Below are 27,740 nucleotides of genomic sequence, written 5' to 3'. Positions count from 1 at the left end.
TTTTCTAAGTGACAAGCATTCAGATTCAGACAAATAGGAACAACTGAAAAAGAAGTGTTCACAACCTCTCTCCATGCCACTCACCTTTGTGAAAACTTTCACAGGCAAGTCAGAGGCAGATATTAAGTACATCATCTGAATAAAAACTGCAACTAGCAAGACAAATTCTGGTTTTTCCCTGCCTGCTGTCTACAAAAAATGTTCAGATTTTCCTTTTCTCTTCTCCTTCACCCTTTTGTCTCTCACCCACTCTCCTAGTTGTTCCAATATTGATATTGTTAAGTCTTAGGGTCAAACCCACATTCAGTTGTCAAACTGGTTAAAGAACTAGACCACTATGCAGCCAGGATGTATTCAACTATGCAATCATGAAAAAAACTCGCCAATTTTGTAGAGCCACTTACCTTTATAACTGGCTGGATCAAAAGAAACCCTCCAAACCATTCTCATTAAACCATTCCAAAATGTGCTCTCAAACTGCTGGTTCATGCTCACTGCATAGGAAATAGCTCACAATGGAACAAACTCTACTCACTAGAATAAAATGTTACATTCTGTAGCACCGTTCAATCCCAAGCTAACTCATTAGCCATTATCCAAAACTACTTCTTTCCATGTCCATATGCCATGCTCTCCAAGCAGAGTTCTCACCTTGCTGCCAATCCTCCTGGCCTCAGATTGGAGACTCTTGGCTTTCCATCTTTGTCCGTGCCCCCTGATATGGTTAACCCGAGGGTGCTTCCTTCCTTCTTAATCAGCTCCACAATGGTAACGCCTCTGAATTCCTCTGAAGAGAAATATTGGAAAAGAAATCAAGCCAACACCATCACTATGAGTGTCTCAGTGGAACGGGTGGTTTGGTCAGGCCAATGAAGTGCTGTATCCCTATAAGTGTTTGAGTCAGAGGAGCTGGGCTTATGCGCAGCTTTGTTTTCTTTAAAATGAACAGAGATGAGAATGAGGTATCAGGAGCATGACAGATAAAGGGAAAAAATAAGACAGTGAACACCGGAGGGAGAGGAAAAATGAGGATGGGAGAAGGGTTTGTTTCCTCCAAGATATTACTCCCATTTCCTTCCTTTAACTTCTGAAGCAACATCCCTTTTCACAGAAACTCAAACAAAAGTATAAGTTCTTCCATATCACTGCTATGTATTTGGGATCATGACAGGTATTTGTAGCTACTCCTTAGGCATAACTTAAGGTGCACCCTGAGCAACACCATCACTAACGATCTAAACTAGACTCGTATTCAAGAAGCCATGATCAGTCAGGATTCACTTATGCCACTCCCCACTCCAAAGAGTTGACGTTGTAAGGGGACAAGTGACAGAGAGAGATGGAAGTGGGATACTATTAAAAGTACATATTCAATTGCTTTTCTACATAATTCTTAAAAATATTGCATCAGGTCACCCTACCTGCCCATAGGTGCATCATTAAATCAGCTCCTTTCTTAAAGACCTTGAAATAGAAAAAGATCCGTGGATGGATTTGAAGGAGGCGACCTCCAACATCAGTTGAGGAAGGCTTTGTCTGTGCGTAAGGACAGAAGATACTGTGGGGAGGTTTGCAAGAGAGACTGACAGATTTGCAGGTGGAGCAGAATAAGCAAGTATAACAGACATGAGTAGACTCTTAGGGAGACAGTTGTGACAGGCACGGAAGAAAAGGACAAGACAAAGTGAAGCAGAGTGACCCAGAGGAAGGATTCGCATCGGATGCTGTGGCCAAAGCAACGACCCAGGAAAACTGCCTCCGCAGCTAAATTGTCTGGATCAGCAAGGGGCAGCGCACATGTGTTAGCAGGGCTGGACATCAGGAGGTGACAGTAACTAAGATGGAGCTGTTGTGGGCCTAGACTAACACTTTAGCCATCTCAAGAGACAGAACAGGGTGGATCTTAGAACCTCATGGAGGAAAAAGGAGCAGGATTTAGACACAGCCCAGACAAGTGACATAAAAAAAATGTGGAGTACAAAATGGAAAGAAATCAGAGTCTATCGGCATGATGGCATCCAGACATGCTGCTAGGGAGATGAGATTTTTCTACTGTACCTCAGCTTCCCCATTTAGGTCATGATGTTTTGTTATTTCCCATAAAATACCCAACTGGAGTCAAAAGGACAGTCACTGGTAAGACATGCCTGCTTACACCCATCGCAAGAGAATTTGGTTATAAATATTTACAGCAGGATCAGTTTTGTGGTACTTAAATCCCTTATCAGCCCATTATTTTATGAGCACATTCTCATTTCTTTGCAGTTGTTGAATGATATTGCCCTTCCTTCATCAGCAAACAAATAATCGTTAGATTGGTGCCAATTATCAGGTTAAACCAATCTTTTCACCTTTTAAAGCAAGCGAGTGGTTTATATTTCTGAATGGAAAAACTGGAATTGGTTGGAAAACGAAGGTCACGGGAGGAGGGGATTTGGAAGCAGTCAGCACTGGTTGAGGGGAAGAGCTAGGGCAATGCATTCACCATTCATCTCTGACACCAGGATTCAAAGCTCAGCTGAGCTGCAAGCAACAGAAAGTTTGCTTAACAAGTAGCCTCTGGTGTTTGTCCACAGCCAGAGGCAGGCTAGGACTAGAGAAGTGGTGGGGGAGGCGCTGCAACACAAAATATTTTGGTGCCCTAACAGAGCTTCATGTAGCACATTTGCACAGAACCTGCCTACATTTTGAGTTGTTAGTCTCCAGTTTCTGAGCGACTAAATGTCCATGCAGATTTTAATCTTCTGTGCGATATAGGCATTGATGGTCATCTGCAATGCACTGCTCTAGATCCGGACTTCGGAGGACACCAGTTAAAAATCTTGCAGCTTTACAGTGAACAGTCAAGAGTGAGTTAATCAGAATAGACTAATGCCTCGGTCTCAAATCAGATTTTCTCCACAGAGAGGGAACATTTATAGCGTTTGCACTTTCCAGGCATGGCAACAAGGCATCTCTTAAATAATTTATTGCTACAGTAGCTCTTTTCATTTGCAGGGTTTGGGAGCTCCCCTCTCCCCCTTCATTCAAAAATGAGACTTTGTCCTTCGGCACCACAGAGCATCAAACAATCGCCCTGCAAAATCCGACTGGCACTTTGCTGTTTGCGCAGTGCTACAGTAACACAAGAAATTGCACCTTGCCGTAAGTCACTCTACATGCTGCTGCTTTGTAAAGCATATCCCCACAAGGGGCCTCTGCACTTGATTAATGCAAGTCGGGGACCTCTTTGTAAGCTGGGGCTGGTTTGGAAGGCGTTCAATCACTGCTGTGCCTCCATTTAACATGGCAGTGACGACGCATTGTAACGCGTCATGTCCATAATGCTCCTGCTCTTTAAATGCAAACAGATTTGATTCATGCCAAGTACAGTAACTTTGTTTTCGATTCACTGATCCAAGATTTCAGTAACTGCCAAAGACTTCCTCGCTGCTCCCTGCTGTTCTAAATGGAATGCCATCCGGCACTATCTCACAAATTTGTTTTCAACCGAAGAGATGACTGATCAACACAGATGGTACCGTAAGGGGAGATTATTAGTTGTTCAATAGGGCTTAATTTTGGTCCTTGACAAGCGTTTAAAATGAGAACTCCCATAGTCCAATTATCCATCTTGCAGGTTCAAGGAGAAACTTGCCACTTAAAATGACCACAGAGAATCACTCGTCTTTCTGTCAAGCTAAGCAATGGCAGTCGCTGACCAACACCAGTCCACACTCCTGCAAATCTCTCTCACTCACACATGCACCCTAAGCATAAATGAGCTGGCTATGTGGGCCTCTTTCATTCCAAGACCCTTAAGAAAAGGCAAGTCAGCTATATTGTTTATTGGCAAACAGCTCAACATGCACCCCAAAAACCCTGTAATGAAACAGCTGACCAGTAGCTTATATGAAATCAGTCTGGGATTTCAATCACATCCCGTTTCAAAATTATTTGCAGTTGGTGCCTTTATGTTTTATTGATCGCAATGAAACCAGTGATTGGCTGGGCTTGGCACATTAACTACCCTCTCACCCCTAGTAAGGCTCCCTTAGGGTCAGTGTTTTGGTATATTTACAAAATTTTCAAATATTTTTTTTCTCTATATACCGGGGACAGAAAGATAACAGTTTATTTTCCAAGATGATTTATGGATTAGACCATGGTTTGTTCCAAGAGACCAGATGCATAAAACTACAGGAAACTCTGAGCATACGCCCTCCTAACCTAGTGCCCCAGAGGGGCCATGAGCTGAGGATCCCCAGCTGCTCTGTTTCCTGATGCCAATGTGACCCAGATGCCTTGAGTGATGCAAAGGCAGCAGAGCAGGGGTAGATATTTGTCCATTTCCCACTCTCCCCAAAATATTCAAATCCAATGTCTTTTCTCCCTACTACTCTTGAACAGCTGGGTGTGAATCTGCAGAGACCATTCTTTGTCAGGAAGTGTGTTTGTCATCCCAAATATTCCATCTGCTCAAAGGCAATGGATCACAGCCACGGGCTACAGAAGATCTCTGGGACTAACACTAATAGTGAAAGCTTCTCCCTTTTTCCTTCACCTGCTTGGATCTCTAAGGACTGGATTACACTAGAAACAATTATGTCATGCTGGAACATAACTGAGGAGTCATGGTAATTAACCCAATGTCAAGCAGCTTAGTACTTGGCATAATCACGCGTTGTCATGTTTAATTTTGTGTCTAGTCATTGTGAAGCCTAGTGGATACTGTTCAAAACAAGGGCTGTGCAGATTTTTTCAATTCAGTGGTTGAATAAGGAGAGGGAAAAAAGAAAGAAAAACTGTAACATATTTTTATTTGTCTGAAGTTTCTTGGTTCCATCTCAGCAAAAGGAACCTGCTAGTATTTGTGCTTGTTTTTCCCAAATACGTTTAGCTAAATTTTTAAGCAGAGAAATTTGAAATGGAAAACTGAAGTAGAACATTCACTTCCTCCTCAGGGTTTTTTCTTGCATTTTGTTTTTAGTTCTGGCCAAAATGATTCTTCAATTTCAGCCTAAATTCAATAAGTTAATCAATGCCAACATGCATTTTTACTGAAAGCTACAAAGCTAATCAATCAAGATGACATTATACATGATAGTCCAAGTCAACTCTGTTTAACTGTGTTTGTTAGCATGAGTCCTCAATTAAGAAGTTAATTCTGGTTAAATATTTTTCCAGTTTTTCAAGCCCTTCCTAGATTTTTCTTGATTATTTTGCACCACATTTCATAGATTTCATAGACATTAGGGCTGGAAGGGACCTCGGAAGATCATCGAGTCCAGCCCCCCGCCCAAAGGGCAGGACGTCAGCTGGGGTCATAGGATCCCAGCAAGATAAGCATCCAGTTTCATCTTGAAGGTGTTCAATGAAGGCGCTTGAACAACCTCCGGTGGCAGGCTGTTCCAGACCCTGGGGGCTCGGACAGTAAAGAAATTCTTCCTTATGTCCAGCCTGAAACGATCTTGTAGTAGTTTGTGACCATTCGACCTCGTCATGCCTTGGGGCGCTCTGGTGAACAAACGTTCCCCCAGATACTGGTGGTCACCCCTGATAAACTTGTAGGTGGCCATCAGATCACCCCTGAGCCTGTGCTTTTCCAGGCTACAGAGCCCCAGGGCTCTCAGCCTGTCATCGTAGGGTCTGCTTCCCTGACCCCTGATCATGCGCGTGGCTCTTCTCTGGACTCTCTCAAGCTTCTACACATCCTTTTTGAATTGTGGAGCCCAAAACTGGACACAGTACTCCAGCTGCGGCCTCACTAAGGCCGAGTACAAGGGGAGAATGATGTCCCAGCATTTGCTTGAGAAGCATCTATGGATGCAAGCCAGCGTTTTGGTCGCTTTACTAGCTGCAGCATCGCATTGCAGGCTCATGTTCATCTTGTGGTCAATGATGACCCCCAAGTCTCTTTCTTCCATAGTGCTAGCCAACATAGCACTGCCGAGCCTATAAGGATGCTGCGGGTTTTTTTTCCCAAGGTGGAGAACCTTCCATTTATCAGCGTTGAACACCATCAGATTCTCGTCCGCCCACTTGCTGAGCCTGTCCAGGTCAGCCTGGATCATCCGCCTGTCTTCTTGTGTGGATGCTTTGCCCCAAAGTTTGGTGTCATCTGAGAACTTGGCCAGTCCGCTTCTGACTCCAATGTCCACATCATTAATGAAGATGTTGAACAGTATGGGTTCAAGGATAGAGCCTTGGGGGACCCCACTGGTCACAGGACACCACGATGAGTGACTTCCATCAATTACTACCCTCTGGGTCCGACCCCGGAGCCAATTTTCCAGCCAGTGGATCGTGGAGGACCCAAGGCGACAATTGGCCAGTTTCTCCAAGAGACGATCATGGGACACCAGATCGAAGGCTTTTTTGAAGTCAAGATATATGACATCAATCTTATCTCCCTTGTCCAGGTGATAGGTCACCTGGTCGTAGAAGGAAATGAGATTGGTCAAGCAAGACCTACCCGCAACAAACCCGTGCTGGCTATCCCTTAAGATGTTGGCGTCGGCCAGTCCATTAAGGATGGCCTCCTTAATAAACTTTTCTAAGATCTTCCCTGGAATAGAAGTCAGGCTGATGGGCCTATAGTTAGCCGGATCCACTTTCCTCCCTTTCTCGAAGATAGGCACCACATTGGCCTTCTTCCAGTCTTCGGGCACTATACCAGAGCGCCAAGAGTTTTCAAAGATCCGTTCTAGAGGCTGGGCTATGATGCTCGCCAGCTCTTTGAGTACCCTGGGGTGAAGATTGTCAGGGCCGGCTGACTTGAAGGTATCCAGCTTCTCAAGATGTTCCTTCGCGAAGTCAGCATTAATGGAGGGCAGGGGATCACCCTCACCCGGACTTCCCGGCCCTGTAGCGGGCATGGGTGTCCCATGGGGCTGATGAAAGACTGACGCAAAGTACCTATTTAATAGGTTGGCTTTTTCCTGGATGTCAGTTGTCAGTTGCCCCATCTGGTTCAGCAGGGGTCCAACGTTGCCCCTGCTTTTCCTCCGGCTCCCCACATATCTGAAAAAGGACTTTTTATTGTCCTTGATGCTCAAAGCTAGCTGGAATTCAGCTGCAGCCTTGGCTTTCCTGGTCAGCTCCCTACAGGACCGGACATTGCATGTCCTCTTCCCAACTGAAGCCATTCCTGATACGTTCCATTACTGAAAACCCAATTGTTTAAAAAAAACATTTACTGAAGCCTATATGCCAAGCTGCATTTTGATTATGGTTACAATTTAAAAATTCAATGTAAAAAGTGTCATGAGAAATTTATAAGCAAACACAAATGGGTCTGTTTGGAATCTGTGAAAATAAAAAAGTTGATATATCAATGTTTTCTCATATATTTTTTAAAATTTGTTTCAATTTATCAACTACATTTAGGAATTTTTTAGTGGGCTTGGGCCCCATGGTTGCCCCAATTTTAGAAGTGAAATTTTCTCAAGTTTGAGGCTGATTCATATCTCCAGCTTCTAGCTGTCTCATTTAAAGGGTGTCAGTTGTAGGCACTTATAGATGTGCAGCTCCCTGGTTTAACTCATAGTGCTTTACAGAAAGCATTATGAGTTAGACTGACCCTCCTGGCCCAACAGATAATCACTGTTGGGTTGGGAGGGTGGGGGATCAAGCTTTAATTTAGAAGCAATCCAACTGAGGAGCTGCAAACATGCAGTTTCTCTCCCCTAGCCCTACTCCCTCCCTCCCAGCTCCAGTGCTCTCTGCACAATGGGAAGGGGAGAGAGCTCAGGCTGGGCTTTGCCCAGCAAGCGCTGGAGTGGGTGGGGGGTGGTGGATTGAAGCCCCACTATGTACTTTTGTTTGGGCACGGCTATAGAGCGCTTTCAAGGAGACGACCACACAACAAAAATAACTTCTGTCTACACCTTGTAAGGTACATACTTGCCTATTCAGAACTGGGCCTACACCACAGCTTCTTTTCACTGAGTTCTGCACCTTGAACAGAGTGACTGGTTATTTTTGACTATTCATGTGGAAGAAGACCCTTAGAAGTAGCTGAGCAAAGTGACGAGTAGTTATGTTACTCATGGGAAAGCTAGCAGATCAGAAAGAGAGATGAGTGGAAGGGGAAGGTTTTCGAAGACAAAAAACCCAGTTACTGGACAAAATAGGCAAGTGATAAACACCAAGTAAATGGTTAATAGCAGCAGCTGAAAGAACTAAAATTACCATGGAGAGAGACAGGTGAAGGTAGTTATGTATATAAGATAACATAACTACTGTACGGGGCAGCACAGTTTGGGGAGAAGGAGAGCAGCCAAAGTGGTAAAAGAACAGGTTAGGGACTATTTAGAAAAACTTGATATCTATAAACTTATGGGGCCGGATGGGATGCATATGAGGGTGCTGAGGAAGTTGGCTGATGTGACTGCAGAGCCACTGGCCATCATAGTTTCATAGTAGTTTGGGGTCAGAAGGAACCTGAACAGATCATCTAGTCTGACCCCCCCGCCACTGGCAGGAGCACACGCTGGGATCACACGACCCCAGACAGGTGTTCGTCCAACTTCTTTTTGAATATACCCAAGATAGGAGCAAGGACCATTGCCCTAGGAAGTTGGTTCCAGATCCTAGTGCCTCCTAATCTCTAACCTGAACCTGTTCTCCAGCAGCTTCTGGCCATTGTTCCTTGTCACCCCAGGTGGTGCTGGGGGGAATAGGGCCCTTCCTATTTGCTGCTGATCTCCCCTAACGAGTTTGTAGGCAGACACCAAATCCCCCCTCAGCCTCTGCTTGCTGAGGCTGAACAGGTTTAGGTCCCTCAGCCTCTCCTCATAGGGCCTGCCTTGTTGCCCTCCAACCAAGCGGTTGGCCCTCCTCTGAACTCTCTCCAGGCTGGCCACATCCTTCTTAAAGTGGGGTGCCCAGAACTGGACGTAGTACTCCAATTGTGGCCTGACCAATGTCGCATAGAGGGGGAGTATCACCTCTCTGGACCAGCTTGAGATGCATCTTTGGATGCACAACAAGGTGTGGTTGGCTTTGCTGGCTGCGGTCTGGCATTGGCAGCTCATGTTCATCTTGGAGTCAATAATGATCCCGTTCCGCCTCTGTGCTTACAAGGGGGGAGCTCCCCAGCTTGTATGTATGCTGTGGATTCCCTCTCCCCAGGTGCAGCACCCTGAATTTATCTACATTGAACCCCATCCTATTCTCATCTGCCCACTTTTGTAGTCTGTCTAAATCTAATTGCAGCCTCTCTCTCCCTTCGAGCATGCCTACCTCTCCCCACAACTTGGTGTCATCGGAAAACTTGGACAACATGTTTTCCACCCCCTCGTCCAAGTCGCTGATGAAGATGTTGAACAGTGTAGGCCCCAGGACCGAGCCCTGGGGGACCCCACTATTCACATCCCACCAGGTCAAGTACGACCTGTTCACCACCACTTTCTGGGTGCACCCCCATCAGCCAATTTTTGACCCATCCAACTGTGTAGGCATCAATGCCACAGTCGCTCAATTTATTAATGAGAATCGGGTGAGAGACAGTGTCAAAGGCCTTCTTAAAGTCCAGTAGGACTACGTCCACAGTGACACCATCATCCAGGGATTTGGTTATCTGGTCATAAAAGGCCATCAGGATGGTCTGGCAGGACCTGCCTTTGATGAACCCATGTTGATTTCCCCTGGGCATGATCTCCCCTGCTGGCCCCTCACAGATGTGACCCATGATAATAATTTCAAGGATTTTCCCCAAGACTGATGTGAGGCTTCTGGGCCTATAGTTTCCTGGGTCCTCCTTTCTCCCTTTCTTATAGATAGGGACCACATTAGCTAGTTTCCAATCTCCGGGCACTTGGCCCGTGGTCCACAATTGCTTGTACAGCGGGGCCAAGGGCACAGCAATGACCCCCACCAGCTCTCTCAACACCTGTGGGTGGAGGGCATCAGGGCCTGCAGATTTAAAAACATCCAGCCCTTCCAGAAGATCCCTAACTACTTCTGCGCAGACCCGAGGCCTGGCAGTGCTATCCCCAAGATTGCCCCTATCTGTGGTGAGAGAGCTGTCCCACCACAGGTCATCTTTGAAAACTCATGGTGATTGAGGGAGGTCCCCCACAACTGGAAAATGGCAAATACAGTGCTTATTCTTAAGAAAGGGAAGAAGGAGGATCTGGGAAACAACAGAAAAGACAGCTTCATCTCAGTTCCCGGACAAAATCATGGAGCAGGTCCTCAAAGAATCCATTTCTAAGCACTTAGTGGAGAAAAAAGTGATCAGGAATAGTCAGCATGGATTTATCAAGGGCAAGTTATGCCTGACAAACCTGATTCCCTTCAATGATGAGATGCCTGGCTCTGTGGATACAGGGATAGCAGTGGGTGTGATATACCTTGACTTTAGCAAGGGTTTTGATATGGTCTCCCACAGAGTTTTGATATGATCTAGCTGGGGATGGTCCTGCTTTGAGCAGGGGGTTGTCCTGAGGTCCCTTCCAATCCTCATTTTCCATGATTCTATGATTCACCCTTTTGTACATGATAGCTCTTCTTTCCTCCAGCCTTTATCTTTTTTTCCTTTCTTTCTTTCCTTCCAGGTTTTAAGCTGTTCAGAGCTATTCAGAGCAATGACTAGTTCTCTCCATTTCTCTGTTTAGCATTCCTGACATTTTAACCACTACAAATCAGAATATAACTGTACACTAACTACCTGCTACATTCCACCCACAGCAAGACTACCAATACCTATTTCTTCTGCACTCTGTTGTTCTTTGATTTTTGATACACCAACAGTGAGGGAGGATACATGCAAGAGAGTGGGAACAAGAACTAGTAATTTCATTTACCTGGAATGCTTTGCCTTCTGGAGACCAAGGCTGCTTCCATTCCACTCGAGTCCTTGCTGCCCTTTGAGTAAGGACCATCATCTAACAGTGAAAGAAAAGAAAAACAAATGCTAAGATTATATTGAAAGCCACAGCTACTTTTAAAAGCTTATCAATGAACATTTCTACAGACTGTACCAAGCCAGTCACTGGCATGAGGTGAAAAAGAATTTAATCCCTATTTAAGTTTGCAACACTGTCCTGTAGAGAGGAGGAAGAAGAAACAAGAAGTAATGTGATAATATTATCTGATTTATTTCTCTGGGAACTAATCCTCTAAGAAAGAGAGCAAATTCCCTTACTTCTGTAATTATGTGGAACAGCTGAGATGAGGAAAAGCAGTAACATTAGTCTCACAAGTTTTAAGCCTGTCATTATGCTTGTGAAGAAACTTACCGTCTTTGGAAATGGAGTAATACATCAGGACACTAACAGGGTACTAAATCACCATACTTGAATTAAATTGCTCATTCTTATAGATCCTATTATTTCAAAGTCACATTTCTTTGCTGCAGCTTCAGCTTCAGTACAGAAAGCACCTTTTCTTAAGAGACTTTATAAAAAGGCAGTAATAGAAAAGAACGCTATGAAAAAGAGCGTGGCCTAATACTGGCTGAAATCCAAAGACTGGCGGTGGAGTGGGGGAGAGGAGAAGGTTAGGGTGCTAAAGGGGAAATCCCAGAATCACCCCTTCCACCTTTTCTCACATTTGTCAATATAACCAAATCACCGATCATGACATCTTCAGAACTGGTTAAGCACGCAGTGCATTGTTGGAAACCGATATACATTAATCTAGTATCTATACTCCAACTACGGAGAAAGATTTACTAGCAGCTTTCTCAAATACAGGTCATTAGGATGGTCTAAATCCTGCAGCATCCTTTAGCATAAGTCTTAAACCATATAGGGAAGCAAAACTAGGCTGAGAGGAAGAATCAACCTGAAATACGGCTCAAAAGTCTAGGGCAGTGATTCTCAACCAGGAGGCTAAGGTACCCTGGAGTGCCTTGAGATCCTTTCAAGGGTGCCACTGGGTGCCATGCAATGTTAGCACTGTTAGATGTACAAATATGATTCACAGTATCAACCCAGAGACTTCAACTAGGAATTCAATGTTGTGATCTTTCTCAGTTCTTTGAGAATTGTTCTATTATTTTTATATAGTAAAAAATGAGTGAAAATGAAGATCTGGCATTTTACAAGTGGTGCTTTAAGCCTAATTGTGGGGGGTGCCTTGAGTTAAAAAAGTTGAGAACCACTAGTCTAGAGATTAAGGCCTCAGGCATCTGCTAAATTTTAAATGACTAAATGCTCCTACTGATTTTACTGTCACTCATATAGAAAGCCTGCTCATCAAAGGCCCTTCAGAAAAGTCGAATATTGTAGATCAATAATTTTTAGAAACTATGAAATCAGTATCATGTAAGCCTGATTCCCAATCATTGGATTCCTGGAGTGCCTTCAAACTCTTGGCTTCATTAGCTGTGAAGACTTCAAAAATTGCCAATTTGGTTTAAATAAAAGTTACCTGAAAAATCTTCCCTTCCCTCCGCATAAATTATGTATGAGTCAGACACAATAGGTGTTTTGACTCACTAAGGACAAAGAACACCGAGAACAACCCACTCCATTTAAGCTCAAGAAAAAATGATGAGATTTTACTGAGAGCAGAACTAATAGATTTTTCAGTTCACTGGCAGTTCCAAAATAAAAAAAAAAATGTTGCTTTGGTTGAACAAAGTGATGCATTTGACCCAAAACATTTCATCTGAAAGTCTTAATGTTCTTAATACTATTGAGGTTCACTGAGACTACAATAACATTTACAATAAAGCTTTTTAAAAGATAATTTTGAAAATAGCTAAATGAAACTTCCATTTTAAAAAAATATAATTTCAGATCTTTTCCAGTGAATCAGTTTGCCACCACCGACATGGATTTGTGGAAATGCTTAGGTTGGCCTCAGTCTACAGTATTTGGGGTTTGTTTTTGTTGGGGGCGGAGGTGGTTGTGAAGTTTTTGTATTTTAACAAAAATTTTGAGCCTGAAATCTTTGCCTAGTTTTACTTTTAGCATACTGAAAGCCATGGATGTGTAGAGATCTTCCATGTAAATCATGGAAGATCTTTGGTCCAATTAAGAATTTTAAAATTTTGCTCCAAAAGAGTAAGAACAACAGTAGAATTAACTTCTGTAAATGTAAGTCTATGAACTTCTTACCTGATCTATGCCAAACCTTTGCAATAAAGGGGAATTCTTGAATTTTTAAGTGCAATTTCTGCTAATCAAGGAGAATCCCTTAAAAAAATAATAATAATTTTGAGGTTTGCCTATGAACATGGAAAGGGAAGATTTCTGATGGCCAAAAGATTTCTCTCTGTCTCAGAACTAGACCTGAGGTCAGCCTGTCCCCTTGGTCAATCTACAAATTTGCCATTAGCCCGTGTTGTAATGATGACTGCTGCAAAATAGAGTGAGGCAGTTCCTTTCAAAAAAAGGAATGAAGGAAACAGGTAATATCTCTGCTGAATAATACCGGGCTGACAGTTACATCCCCCTTTAAGAGATCTAGCAGCACAACTCATGCTGTTTATACTGACATTGAAACAGGCTGCACTTGTGTAGATAATTAAAACAAGCATGAGGCCAAGCCATTGATTTCTGATAAGAACTTGCATAGCATGGCCCCAATTCTAAGAGCAAAACGCTTCAAAGTTCATTTGCATTTATAGCAAAAATGCTCCCCAAAGTGATCAGAGGCAGGGGGCAGAGTTATGGCTGGGCTTTACAACTCCTGACATAGTTTAATTTATTAGTGGCAGTTCAGCTTCAGCAACCTGGTTTTAAGAAGTAAAATTGTCCAGTGTCTCCTTACTAGTAGGTCCTTGATGATGAAGGCAAAGGCAGCCAGAGGCCTGGCACTGCGGTAATCTAAGTCAGAGGTCAGCAAGGGCTTGCCTCTGGCAAGTCATTTCATACTTCTACTCACTGACTCACACAACACAATGAGAAGAGACAACTAATGAAGGGAATTCAGCTTTTCACAATGGACCTCAAACTGTGATGCAAGTCCAAACTACCCCTTTGGGTTTCAGTCTCTTATTCACGAATCTGGGTACTGTCAACTTGTATTGGCCATGCAGCCAGGCCACTTTACACACAGGGCTCTCATACCTGAGCTCAGGCTAGGCCTGTTGTGACCTCCGCAGGAGTACATGCCTTCTGAGCCCTACAGGGTCTCTTCCCAAATGGTATCTGTCCTCTCCAGTGGAAGCAAGCTAACAGCAGAAGTAGGGTTCCAACTCTTGTTTGCCCACCCCCTAAATCAGTCAGGGTCCATGCCAGTCTTTACCATACTGATGCTGGTGCAGGGTGAGAGCTTCACACTACTGACAGGCATGACTCTCAGATTCTTTGTGCCTTGTCTTCCCCTCCATTTCCCGAGTGCTTCAGGAAGTGAGTATGCTGAGCAGCTGGAAGAGATTCTCACAGCCCCCTCCTTTCTTCCCAGCAGCAGTGACTAAGTACGTGGGATGAAGACAAGAGGTTCATGCATTCGCAGTGTGTACATTAGCCAGAAGTTTACTAACCCAGAACACAGTGAAAGAAGAGAATGCTGCTTTGACCCTATGAGCACCCTGCCTTCTGATGAAAACACCCAATGACAGTGCTGCATAAGGCTTGAGATATTTCCCTTTTCTGGTGCTATCAAGCCATCAGACTAACCTTGTCCTACAGTGAGTATGCAGATGGCTTCTCAGGCAGCATTACTGCTCCAGCAATTGCTGTTGATACAGTTAACTCATCAAAGCTCTGCCATTCTTGGACCAGAAGAGATCCAGATTGTGCCATTAAGAAATGGCACACTTGGGTTTTGTGGCTACCGATTAGTTTAGGATGGCATCAAGCCACTTGGATTATGAACTTGTAAAGAGGAAAGGAAACCATTTTTTTTCCTCTAAATGAGAAACATTATTGCCTGCTATGACACAAGGTGCTGCACTGAAGGCAACATACCATATAGCAAATGGGAGCCCTATATTACTGGGAAACCACAAAAGACAATCTGAAGCCAGCTCAATAATCTGCTAGCAAAGTCAGGCAGCCAGCCATCTGTTTCTCATCAATACACCACTGCAGACTTGTCAGCCACCAGAGTGCTTCTGTACTTAATTTCCCTGTGGTAACCCCAATAGATAATGATGTGAAATTTCACATCAGTAACAATTATTCTCCCCACTCCAAAAAGTGCTCTACCTGTTGACAAACCACTTTAGAAAGTAATGCACGGTAACCATATTGCCCTCCCATTAATAAGCAGCCTCCATAACAGCTAAGAGCAAGGTAGTTGCAGTCACTGCTTATAATTAGACATACAAGAGGGATGCTGGTCAATGAATTCCCTTGTTATTCCATTGCCAGTTGGATCAGCTGGCAAATAATTAGTGCAAAGGTTCCCCTTTCTCTTCCACTTCTTCTTTCCAAACACGGCTGATTATGCTAAAACTGTTTGGCTTTTGCTCATTATCTGGCTAAAATGTTTGAACAGTCAGGGAAGCTGTCACAGGCTGCCTGTCGAAGTGTGAATTGGCATTCGCTTGTGTTAGATTCCCTGCCGAGCAGCTCTTTGTTCATTTTCAGCTGATTTCCTGCTCTGCCAATCAAAGTGGTTCTAATGGAGTTGTTATATATATATGTAAAGTTCTAATCCTGAGAGCCCAGAAATCTCTAGTCTTGTTTCTATCTGCTTACACCAAAACATATTTCTAGTAGACCCCAGTAAAGAGGAGAATCCATTCATTGGCCCAGACAGCACTGTATCATTGTACCATGTGGCTAACTATAATGGTACAAAATTCATAAGTTCTTGCCCTTGTTATAAACAGTTATTAAATTGCTTTTAAATATAACCATTCTTAAAAAGAAAACCAAATAATACATTGCGGTATTTAGAATCAGAGAAAATGAGGATTGGAAGGAACCTCAGGAGATTATCTAGTCCAACCCCGTACTCAAAACAGGACCATCCCCAACTATATCATCCCAGCCAAGGCCTTGTCTAGCTGGGTCTTAAAAACCTCCAAGGATGGAGATTTCCTTGTGGAAGTCTGCTACTTCATCTACTTTAAGAATTCCTACTTGTTAATGAAAGTTTCTAGTTGACCGGCTTAATTTTTTTCCCCCATACAGGCAAGCAGGCCAGAAACTTTGATTAAGAAAAAAGCAGGCATTCTCAAAGCAGTCAAATGAATTCCAGAGATGGAACTTTAAGAGGAAAAAAAATCAGCAGATATCACAATTTTTATCATAAAATCAAAAGAGAAGGCAATGCTGCCCACAGCACGACTCCTCTGGAGCCTGTGCTAAATAGAAGAGTTTTCCTAGATTCTGATGGCTTTTCCTATTTCAGCATAAAAAAATACAGGGGAAAATGTCCCAATAGTATTTCTCCACAATGCATGGTGCTGTTATTTTGCTTCAGCGATAGTTTTTGTAATAGGATCATATGACTCAAGCACCAATAAGTACTAGGGGAGGGAAACAAGTGATGCCAGGGCTTTGTAGAAGAGATTACTGAGGTGTTAAGGAAAAGGGCAGGAACCACAGAAGACAGTCCCCTTGATTTAGCAGAAGCATCAGCCAGGAGCCTACTCTCAGTCTCTGGGGAAGCTATAGTTTTCAGGTAGTTAATGGCATGACTGTTTCTCAGTTAATGGTCATTGTTGGCATAGTTAGTAGCAGCACTAAGATGTACCAAGAGACCTTTGTTGGCAAACAGTGTTTTCCTATAACTGGTTGAGCAAATGATTTTATAGAAACCCAGTCTAACTAGTTTGGCTTGTGCTCACTGCTCCCAGGCTTTTGTGTAAGATAGCTCTGCAATTGTCCATCTAATGTTTGCACCCTGAAATCAAGACCTCTAGGACAGCATCCGAGAGTTGTCAGAACATAAGCATGCAAAAAACTTTGGACTTAATTCAGCAGAAGATGTGAAAAGGGGCACAGCTCAAAGACTGTTTTAAACTGATGAGGCATAACTGTGGAAACCAAAACTACTCTCATGTCTGAGACCAACGTGTCTCAGTGCTTATGCTTAAAACAATAGCATTTTCCTCTCCCCAGTAGGTTTCATTTCTAACCCATGCCTCTTATAGATTCTTCATAGATAAAGAGATAAATGGGGAATAATATGCTGTCAACGCACCCCCATCACCAAAGATAGTCCAGCCAGTTTCTGTATGCCAGGAATCTCAGCAGGTCTGAAAATTCAAATTAAAATTAGACTTTTCTGAACCCTTAAAAACAAAACAAAAATTCCTATTGTATTTTTGGCAGGAGAAACTTTCAAATGTTTCTAAAAAGGTTTCTTTTTTTAACGTGTCATGGTTATAACTGCCTTCAGATCTCATCTGGTGATGTACTTCAAGTTAGTGCTTAGATAACAGGAGATTTACCTGAGGGCACCGAGAGATTGCAATACCGTGATAAGTGATAACACGCTACAGAAACGCTCAGGAACCCAACTGAAAATCTAGAGATGTGCAATGGGAACACAAAGACTGAACATTGTTTAAAAGTTATGGACAGCTGACTCAAATTTAATCTTTTCCTTGAGAAGAGGTACTACGTTTGTTTGTCTGGAGATGAAAAAACTGCAATCCATTCATTAACATCAGCCTCATTCAACCTCATCACATCGTCCAGCCTTCGTTCAGCACGGTGTTTAAATAGACCCATTGGTTTCAGCAGACACACTGTTCCATTAGATTTGGTGAGACAACTTCCAGGCTGGTGAAGAAAGAGTGAAGTACCCTTCTGATATGAAACGCAAGTCACTATTTCAAATGTCCATAAGAAGGGATGAAAAGATATCCCATGAAAAAAGAGGTGGCCTGTGTGAAAGAAACTGGTAGTTTTGGTTCAGTTTTTAGTGAATATACAGTAATATTGTACAAGCACTTAAACATCATCTTCTCCTTCAGAACTCACCACAGCTCATCAGTGGCAGAAAGAACAGAGACTGAATGGGCAAGAAAAAACTCATCCCAGGTAAAAAGGATCCTTTGTTGTAAACCTGGGTATGCTGCAGATGTCAAAAATCTAGTGCACACAGTTCAAAAAGTGTTTCACCCTCTCCCCACCCCCTGGTCCCTCAAAAGAGAGAGTTAAGGGGAGCAGGTAGGTCAGTAACTATTCAAGTCTGTAGATAACCATCTCCAGTGTCTGTGGGGATAGAATATCTGACACTTAGGGTGGGTTTTCCCACTTCTCCTCACTATCTTCTATAGCAACAGAGACCAATTTACCCTACAGCAGCCATGTCAGCAGATAAGCATGAACCCCAAACAGCAAAAGCCCGTTTAGGAAAGACAATAATTGAAAGAACAAATGGCACAGAACACAGGAGTTCATTCCCCTCCAACCAGGTGTCTTAAAATCTCGTTGGAAAATGAACTGTCTTCCATAAAAGCCCTGTGGAGAACAGCTGTGAATGGCAGAGAGTCCAATGGAGCAGCAAGTCAAAATAGGCAGTACAATTAAACTGTTCAGTATCTCCTCTTTCTTCACTGAAGTCTGTACTTTCCCAAGGAATGGAAATACTGCTGTTCTGCATCTTCCAGATAATTTACTGCTGAGGAAACCTGGTTTCATTGCTCAGTAGTACAACTCTACTACCCCTCCTCGTCTACTCCCTTTTATAAATGGGCAGAAAATATTGCAGGAGGCTTCTGTGGAAAGTCCTTTGCCTAAGTGTTGCCAGGTTGTTGTAAAGGAGGGCAGCTTATGGTTGCCCAGAACACCCATTCCTCTATTAACAGGGCTTACAGTACCAAAACTGAATCACTTACTGTACAAACACCATTTTTTACCTTAACACTGGCAATGTCAAGGATGCAATAAAAATGTACTGTCACCTGCTCTCTAAATACCCAGTGTGTCTCCTCTCTGCTTCTTCAGCATTATCAGTCAAGGGTGTTTTACTTTGCAATATGTTTCCTGAGGATAACAATTACAAATCCAAAGAACAGAGAGCCAATCCAATGATCTAGGATAGGGCAAAAACGGAGCTGCCTTCTGAAGGCCTCCTTGCTGGCCTCTGTCTTCATGTTCAATGGTTTGTCATTCTGAGAGCTGCATACCAGCAACAGACCATCTCTAAACCTTTTCAAAGGATAAGAGTCAGGGAGTGATCAAAATCGCTCATCATTTACTTGAGCAGACGCACACTCACACCCATACTCACACTCCACAACTAGGTTGATAATAATTATGCTACACAATCTGAAACACAAAAGCTATGTATTAGAGAAGATCACGTAGGGTACTGGCTTCAGCTGCAAGAAACCCTGCTCAGTTCTTTACTTTGTGTCACACCTGGACAAATTACTTAAAAAAAAAAATCACTTTGCATCTCTGGAACTCACCTGTATTACACTTCCCTACCACCAGGCTGGATTAACCCTTTAGTGGGCCCTAGGCAAACAAACTCTTGGGCACCTACTTAATGCTGTATATTTATACGACTTTTTTCGCTCAATAATTATAATATGTAAAATAAGCACAACTGGGCCCCTTCTTCACTTAGGGCCCTAGGCATGTGCCTGCACTGTTCAACATCTTCATCAGCGACTTGGACGAGGGGGTAAGAAGCATCTTGTTCAAATTCGCAGATGACACTAAGATGTGGGGGGAAGTGGGCATGCCAGAAGGGAGGAATAGGCTGCAATCGGACCTGGACAGGTTACAGGGGTGGGCAGATGTGAACAGGATGGGTTTCAACACTGACAAGTGCAGGGTATTGCAACTGGGGGGGAAGAACCAGCAGCATACCTACAGGCTGGGGAACTCCCTTCTCGTCAGTGCAGAGGCAGAAAAGGATCTTGGAGTCATTATTGATGCCAAAATGAACATGGGCTGACAGTATGGGGACGCGGTCAGGAAGGCCAACCACACCTTGTCATGCATCCACAGATGCAGCTCAAGCAGGTCCAAGGAGGTGATCCTCCCCCTCTATGCGGCACTGGTCAGGCCGCAGCTGGAGTACTGCGTCCAGTTCTGGGTGCCGCACTTCAGGAGGGATGTGGACAGCATCAAGAGGGTCCAGAGGAGGGTCACTCGCATGATCAGGGGGCAGCAGGGCAGGCCCTACGAGGAGAGGCTACGGGACCTGAACCTGTTCAGCCTCCACAAGAGAAGGCTGAAGGGAGATCTGGTGGCCTGTTACAAACTAGTCAGGGGGGACCAGCAGGCATTGGGGGAGTCCCTGTTCCCCCGAGCACTACCAGGAGTGACTAGAATAACGTTCACAAGCTGGCAGAGGGTAGATTCAGACTAGACATCAGGAGGCGCTACTTCACTGTCCGGGCGGCTAGGATCTGGAACCAACTTCTGAGAGAAATGTTGCTGGCTCCTACCCTGGGGGTCTTTAAAAGGAGGCTGGATGAACACCTTGCTGGGGTTGTTTGACCCCAGTGCTCTTTCCTGCCCACGGCAGGGGGTCAGACTTGATGATCTGCTCGGGTCCCTTCCGACCTACCAACTATGAAACTAGTTTGCCTAGGCATTAATTCAGTCCTGCCTACTGCACAGGTGGTGTTGTGAGGCCAAGGACATTAAAGATTATAAAATGCTCAGATACTATGACAGTGAGTACCATAACAAGTTAAAACATACCAGATACAGAAGATGCAGTCCATCACACTCTACAGGACATTTTCTATTACCTTCCCAATCTTAATTTAATCTGCATCTTAAGCAAATGAGAAATTGTGACGATCCCTAAAGAAACTATTTTTTGTCCAAAACGATCTGCATATAAATAGGAGCCATTTGACTTTCTGAGAAAAAAAATTGATGTTTTGTCTCAAACAATTTTGGCTGTTCTAAAAATGGTAGGCTTTTCTTGGGAAACATTTCAAATGAAGCGTGTGTGGGAGAGCTGTTTTTGGTTTTGTTTTCGATACTTTGCAGACATTTTCTAATCGTAAACAAAAAACAAGCCACACAACTACAGTTGGTTGGTTAAAAAGAGAGAAGGACATTTTCAAAAGAACCAATATTCTCATTTTGAAAAGAAGCCTTTTTCATTAGCCCTGCCCATAAAGAAAAAAGTCCATTGTTTCTACTTTCAGCCCCGCCCCCCCACACACAAAGCATTCACATCTCACGCTGCCAGCCGTCTCACAGTTACCATCAGATTTGGCAAAATTTTCAGTAGTCTTATTGCACTTAATGCCATAATAGGATTTATGGATGATAAAATAAAGGATTAACTGGTACTAAAATCACTGAGCACTCCATTCTCTCTGTATTCCAGCATAAAGCCCAGCCTCGATAAGACTACAGCCAAGGCTAGCAAAGGAGCTAGAAGTTCTTGGATAAATCCTATCTTCAGTGAAATCAATGACCACTTCCCCCCAGCAACCTGTTGCCTTACACTAAGTTTTTGGATAAACCAGAGTTAAGGTAAAGGAAGCTTACTTTGGAAGAGCACTGATTTAGAGGTTTGTTACCTGTGAAATAACAAAGGAAACTCTTGTTAATTTGGAAGAGTTGTGTTACATTATTAACTGAAATTGCCTTTTAAAGAAGCTCAAGAAACAAAACTGAATTTAGTAGCAGGTAATTTTACCTGCTGTAAATTGTTAATGTCTTAGAATTAGTGTGAAACAACTCCTGTAAAGAAAGTGCATTAATGCTGTAGGGGGAAAGGGGAGTTTAAAGTTTCCATTTGCTTAATGGAATAAAGGACAGTTGGAGGCAGCTGTTTTCTTGAAGAATAATTACATGTTTGTTTAGAGAAATGAACACTAAAATGGTGTTAAAGACTGTAAACTGTTTGTGGTAAGACACATTGCAAATTGGTGCCTTTTGCTGGAAGAGGGTTTTTTTTTGTTTGGTTGGTTGATTTGGAGGGTTTTTTTGCTAAATAGGAGCTGCTAAGTTGCTAAGAGTGAATATGATTTGATCCAATTTTAAGAGTTATTTTTAAATCCCAAAGGTGTCTTAATCTGCAGCAACAGAGATTATATATATGTTTATATATAAATCAGGATGTATGCGAGTGGGTGCTCAATAGCCAGCTCTTGTGGCCAGGTGGCAGTGATCATTCAAAAACCGTAAGTTCTTAGATACTAGTTCCTAGGAGACAGATATTTAAAAGGTGTTAGGCCATGTCTATATGGTACAGGTACTGTGTTAGGCTGTGATGCCCACAAGCACAACCATGGCAACCTATACCACAACTACAATGCCTCCTGCTTAGGTGGTGCAGCATGCTTGATGACCATAGTAAGGTCACCTTGTAGATATGGCTTCAGATGCCTGCAGGCACAGATGGATGAGTGGCTGGAATTTTTAAAAATGCCTACCTTTACATTTCTGGCTCTAACACTATGGTAAATTGTGATAGAGCCAGTAAAGTGAATTGTGAAATAATGTCACCATTTTTATCAGTCTTTGGGAGTCAGTGCAGGATTACACACTATAGTGTGAGATGAGATCCTTTAAAGGGTACAGTGAGGTGTTGCTCAATATTAGTAGTGAGGTATACAAATGCCTGCATAATTCACAAAATAAATCCAGGGGCTTCATACAGGAAGCCTTAGTGCCAAACATATTCTGACCCATTGTAATCTTGTTAAGTTCTCTGCAGCAGAAGAATTGCTCTTTTCTGTTGTCAAAAAGAGTGAAAGCTAAGAGCTGGCCTTTTCCAAGGGATGCCCTGCATTTAATGAGGGATGCCTTGAATCTAACAAATCTAATGCAATCGAGAATGACGACCATATAGTAAGAGCACTGCCACTTTGTCCACCTCACTTTCAAAGTTACAGTGACCAAACTTGCAGCTCGTCGTTTTGGGAATGTATTGCTTGTATTGCCATAGCACTAACAGCAGATCCAGAAGGGGATGCAGTGGATGCCCCTTTCCAACTTTGATTCCTGGTCCACTCAAAGGTTACAACCAACTAACTAGCAGTGGCAGCAGCGAGGGAGTCACTTCACTTCATGGCTCATAGTTTACCTTATTCCTTCTAAACTCTTCATTCAGGGTGTTAATGACCCTCTCCTTTTTAATGATGTTGGTATTTCACTAATCAAGCTAGCCTTTCATTTACAATTCTGCTGTCTGTGAGCTGGTCATCTTAATGTAGCTCCTATTTCACAGCCCTGTAGACAGTTTTTAACTCTAGCTAAAAACATTAATTTAAGTATGGAAACATTAACTCAAGTGAACTTCAACTCAGGTGTGGAAATACATTTCAGCAAAGTACTGGATGCCCTGTGAAGATGCTCAAGAAGGCTAGTTTTTTATGAATCTGAAAGAGACTTATGTTTCATTCTAATCACAACAGGACAAAAGAAACATCTTTTGATTATTTTTGCCTAGTTTGTTGTATTTTATACATAATATAGGATACAGCCAATTCATACAGATTATAATAGTTATATTGGTTTTGCTTTGAGCTTAAGCTGAATAACATAGCCCTAGGCTCCTAGCATATTAGTAAAGCTTCTAGTTTTGTTTTACCTGGAGAAAAATGTGGTGTGTTATATGCACCCATGCATAGCACCTAGGAACTTAATGCAAAGACCACGGGTCCATTTTGATAAACTCTGTACAAACACAGAACAATGAAGTAGTCTCTTCCCCAGAGAACAGACAATGTTGGGCAGGAGACAAAAGATGCACGTATACAGTGAAGTATATTGAAACAAAGGCATCCAAAGAGGCCAATCTGCTAGGCAGTGGTGTCAGCACATCAAGAGCAACCCCAAAGGTCTGGTTCAAAAGCCTCAGGGATCAACAGGAGTATTTCCCTGCCATGAAATAACATCTATTCATAGCCCTTTGGGCCACTTAAAAAGAAATCCTCTCCTCTTTGCACCCTTGAAAGATATGTCCATGTACAAACATCCCATTAGTTAAACTAAATCTGTACATTCAGTTCTTTTACTGATCCCATAAATCCATTCCTTCAGCCTATTGAATTTCTGCCATGTTTCTTATAACTTGGTTTTGCTCGAGTGATTCCAACTTCTTGCTTCTGGAAAATTACAGAAGTTTAATTAGAGTTTATGGTTTTGCCATACATAAAAATAAAACACAATGCATATATAACATTCTTACACAAAATATCCCAGTCTCCTGTAGAAGTTTTAAATGGAAACCTTTGGCCTACTGCAACACAATTTTGTTCATTGCAGTAGAAAACTTAAACTTTAAGATCATTTTCAAAAAAGCAGTGTTTTGCATTTTTATTCTCCAGGAGACAGGCTGGAAGCATTTGGAATTATGTTGGGGTATCACAATCTCCAGAACAGGTTAACAGCACAAACCACACTTTCTAGGACATCATGGTAGTACCTACACTTTCAGAGCTGCTTTTATCAGCATGCTTCTCCCACTGGAAGAAATTCAGAGCTAAATAGGGTCTTGAAAGTGTTTTTCTTCCCCTCCTTTGCATCAGAAAGGCTTTTTAAAATGCCATCCTATCAATTGGAACTGCTCAAGCTGAAATGCACAAAGTTATTTCTAAGTTGAATGACGATTATATTCACTGACCAATACAGGGGAAGGTCAATGACAGACTGCCAATATTTTAACACAAGGTCAAAATTCCCCCCTTTAGCCTGTGATAAGCCTCTTTGTCCTAAGTATTCAGGAGCTTGCAGAGAAGATAAATGAGGGCTCAGGCAATTAGCACAAATGTTATACGAATACAGCTGAATAAGGAGGCAGTACCTTATAGTAAATGGTGCTGCTGAAAAGCCAGCTATGGCATCGCATTGTATCGTCAGCGTGTCTTTGAGTTTGACCATGCTCCCACGTAGTTTGATGTTGTCAATGAACTTTGCCAATTTGCTTATAACACCTGAATCCAAATCATTGATGAACATGTTGAAGAGCACTGGTCCGAGCACTGAACCCTGAGGGATGCCACTGGTCACCTTCAATCATGATGACTTTTTTACATCAATCAATACCCTTTGGGTCCTACCATGAAGCCAGTTGCCTAGCCACCAGACTGTAAAGTAGTCAAGGCTGCATTCTCCCAATTTAACCATGAGTACATCATGGGAGACCAGGTCAAAGGCCTTCTTGAAGTCCAAGTATATAACATCAACCTCATTTCCCCTATCCAGGTGGCAAGTTACATGATCATAGAAGGAAATGAGGTTGGTCTGGCATAACCTACCCATAACAAAGCCATGTTGGCTATCCCTCCAAATATTGCTTTCAGTTAACCTGTGTGTAATGGATTCTTTGATAATTCTCTCCAGCATTTTACCAGGGATTGAAGTCAAACTGATTGGCCTGTAATTTTCTGGGTCCTCCCTTGTCCCTTTCTTAAAGATAAGTACCACATTGGCCTTTTTCCAGTCTTCTGGGACCTCTCCCGAGTGCCACGAGTCTTCAAATAACTCTGTCATCGGTTGCATGATGACATCGGCCAGTTCTTTTAGCCATCTCGGGTGTAATTCATCTGGTCCTGCTGACTTGTAGATATTTAACCTTTGTAGATGCTCCCCCACAAGATCTAAGTCAACCGTGGGAGGGTGGTCACCCCCACCATGATGATCCTGTACCCTGTCAAGCAGGCTAACATCATTGGACTGGTGGAATACTGATGTGAAGTATTCATTCAGAAGTTCAGTTTTGTCCTGAGTGTCAGTTATCAGCTGTCCCATTTCATTCATCAGGAGCCCTATGCTTCCCATGTTCTTTTTTCAACTTCCTACATACCTAAAGACGGCTTTTTGTTGGCCTTGATTGCAGTTGCCAATTTGTGTTCAGTTTGTGCTTTTGCTGTCCTGATCTGCTCCCTACAAGTGTGGGCTGTTGTTGAATACTCCTTTTTGGTAGTTATTCCGGATTTCCACCGCTTGTAGACTTCTTGTTTTAATTTCAGGAGGTCCATGACTTCCCTGTTGAGCCAAGGGGGTCTGCCAACTCGTTTGCTGCCTTTCTTCTGAAAGGGAGTGGACTTTCTTTGGGCTTTTAAGATAGTTTCCTTGAGGAATAACCACTCTTCTTGTACTCCCTTCTTCATCGGACTGTGGTCCTGGGCCTCAGGCCCAGTTTGTGGAAATCAGCTTTCTTCAAATCATGGATTTCTACCCTACTGCCTGATTTATTTCGACTTATGGTGGATGGAGAAAATGATTATTTCATGGTCAGTGTCTCTCAGTTTCCCTTCAATCCTCAGGTTGCTCACTAGATTGTCCCCTTTGGCCAGAACCAAGTCTAGGAGCACCTTGCTTATATCTGATAGCTCCTTATTTCTCTCTGAGCCCCTGAGTTTCCTTTCTCAACATCCAACCTCCTGTGACCAGGAACCACTTAAGCCTAGTCTGCCCTTCTACCCTCTGACACTTCTGAAAACTAAACAAACTCCAGCAGTCCTAGCAAAAAGGAGAGACCTAAACATTGCCAAATAAATCACAACATACAACAAATAGAACATGGTCCAAACAGGACTTCTCAAACATTTGCCATTTTTGCCACGCTTCAGAACAGGAACATGACCTTTTTTGCCTGTAGGGCCCTCCTTTTGTTCCTACATAACCACACTACAGAGGACACTTGCCAAAGTCTCCAGTCAGCCACCCCTCAAAGACCATGGTGCAATGACACCTCCTCTTTCAAGTACAGAAAAACTCCTCAGTTGCTGCTAGTATCTTCATCTATTTGAACAATCACCCTCCTTTGCATCTGAAACTGAGAGTTATACTTTAAGAGCCCCTGTGCATTCCAGAAGGACAGTATGTTTCTTCTTAATTCCCCTTCCCCAATACATATAGCACACGTTTAATTTTCCCCCTTCCTTCTTCTAATGCTTTTATCCATTTGCCTATCAACCCCACTGAGGTATGCACATTTCAAAGCCACTTGCTGTGTTATTCATAGGAAATAAGTCTATAAAAGACATAATTATCTATTGTTCACCTACAAGCTACATACTTTTGTCTTCAGTGAAGAAATACAAAGGAAGGAAAGTGGACTATTAAAGAACATTTCCCTGGATAGTACACAAAGCAGCCATTTTAAATCAGGCAGGAGGCCATGACTTTGGAAATTATTATCTATATAGCACTAGGCCTTCTGAGTTAGATTCTGAGGGGCAGGGCCTTTCACAGGCATATAAAACTAGTAGCTAATGGGTGCTAGCAGTGCTGTATCAAGGTGGAGGGGGTGGAACCTAGTAGGATGACCGTTCCGGGTGCCAAAGCGAAGGGGCGCCAACAGGCGCTGCCCAGCTGGGGTAGGGAGTAGGATGGAACCACGAGCGGCTCATTTGGGGGGGGCCGGGAATGGGGGGAGAGTGGTTCCTGCCGCTGCATGCACTCCTGGGCAAGCATGGGGGGGTGTGTCCCATGGATCTGTGCGTGGGGCAAGGGCGGGCTGCCACTGCGGGCTTTACCCTGGGCACCAAACGTCATTGCTATGGCACTGGGTGTTGGATCAGGCTTCAGATGCATGAGTCTGATGCTACCCTTATATTTCTTCTGCATACATTATATTCTGTAAGAAGGAAAAGGATGGGACAGGGAAAGGAAAAATAGAAGATATGACTTGAGAATTTGGAGTAATTCTGCTATTAGCTCCATGCTTTAAAACCACCCAAGTACTGGAACAAGTCATAATCATCCACAAATGCATTTCTGCTCATCAGTTATTCCTTTGGACACACTAGACAAATGTTCTTTATCTAATCAGTGTATCTGATGGAATGTATTATAAAGTCTCTAGAAATAGTAATTAATTTCTACTCAAGTTATACGAAAAGGGAGAAAAAGATATCATTCAAAAAACCGACCACAACTAATTTTACTAAGTTGAACTTATACCCATTTCGGTTCTTTTCAACAGGGATTTTTTTTTTCCCTCCTTGAGTGTATATC

At 43.0% G+C, this 27,740-nt stretch overlaps 1 protein-coding gene across 5 annotated transcripts in view; it reads right to left on the bottom strand.

Annotated features, from left to right (window-relative positions):
- Positions 1 to 27,740, bottom strand: part of GRIP2 (glutamate receptor interacting protein 2) — a 166,616-nt gene that overhangs the window by 73,166 nt on the left and 65,710 nt on the right. For all 5 annotated transcript variants that reach the window (XM_019499700.2, XM_019499694.2, XM_019499699.2 and 2 more), the window contains exons 2-3: positions 10,791 to 10,871; positions 652 to 787 (exon numbers count right to left, since the gene is read on the bottom strand). In XM_019499700.2, coding sequence (XP_019355245.1) covers positions 652 to 787; positions 10,791 to 10,871 — 217 coding nt within the window. The remainder of the gene's footprint in view (positions 1 to 651; positions 788 to 10,790; positions 10,872 to 27,740) is intronic.

Source organism: Alligator mississippiensis, chromosome 12 (genome assembly GCF_030867095.1).
Source record: "Alligator mississippiensis isolate rAllMis1 chromosome 12, rAllMis1, whole genome shotgun sequence".
Classification (NCBI taxonomy): domain Eukaryota; kingdom Metazoa; phylum Chordata; order Crocodylia; family Alligatoridae; genus Alligator; species Alligator mississippiensis.
Note: the sequence above shows the minus strand (reverse complement) of the source record. Positions and strands in the feature narration are given on the sequence as shown.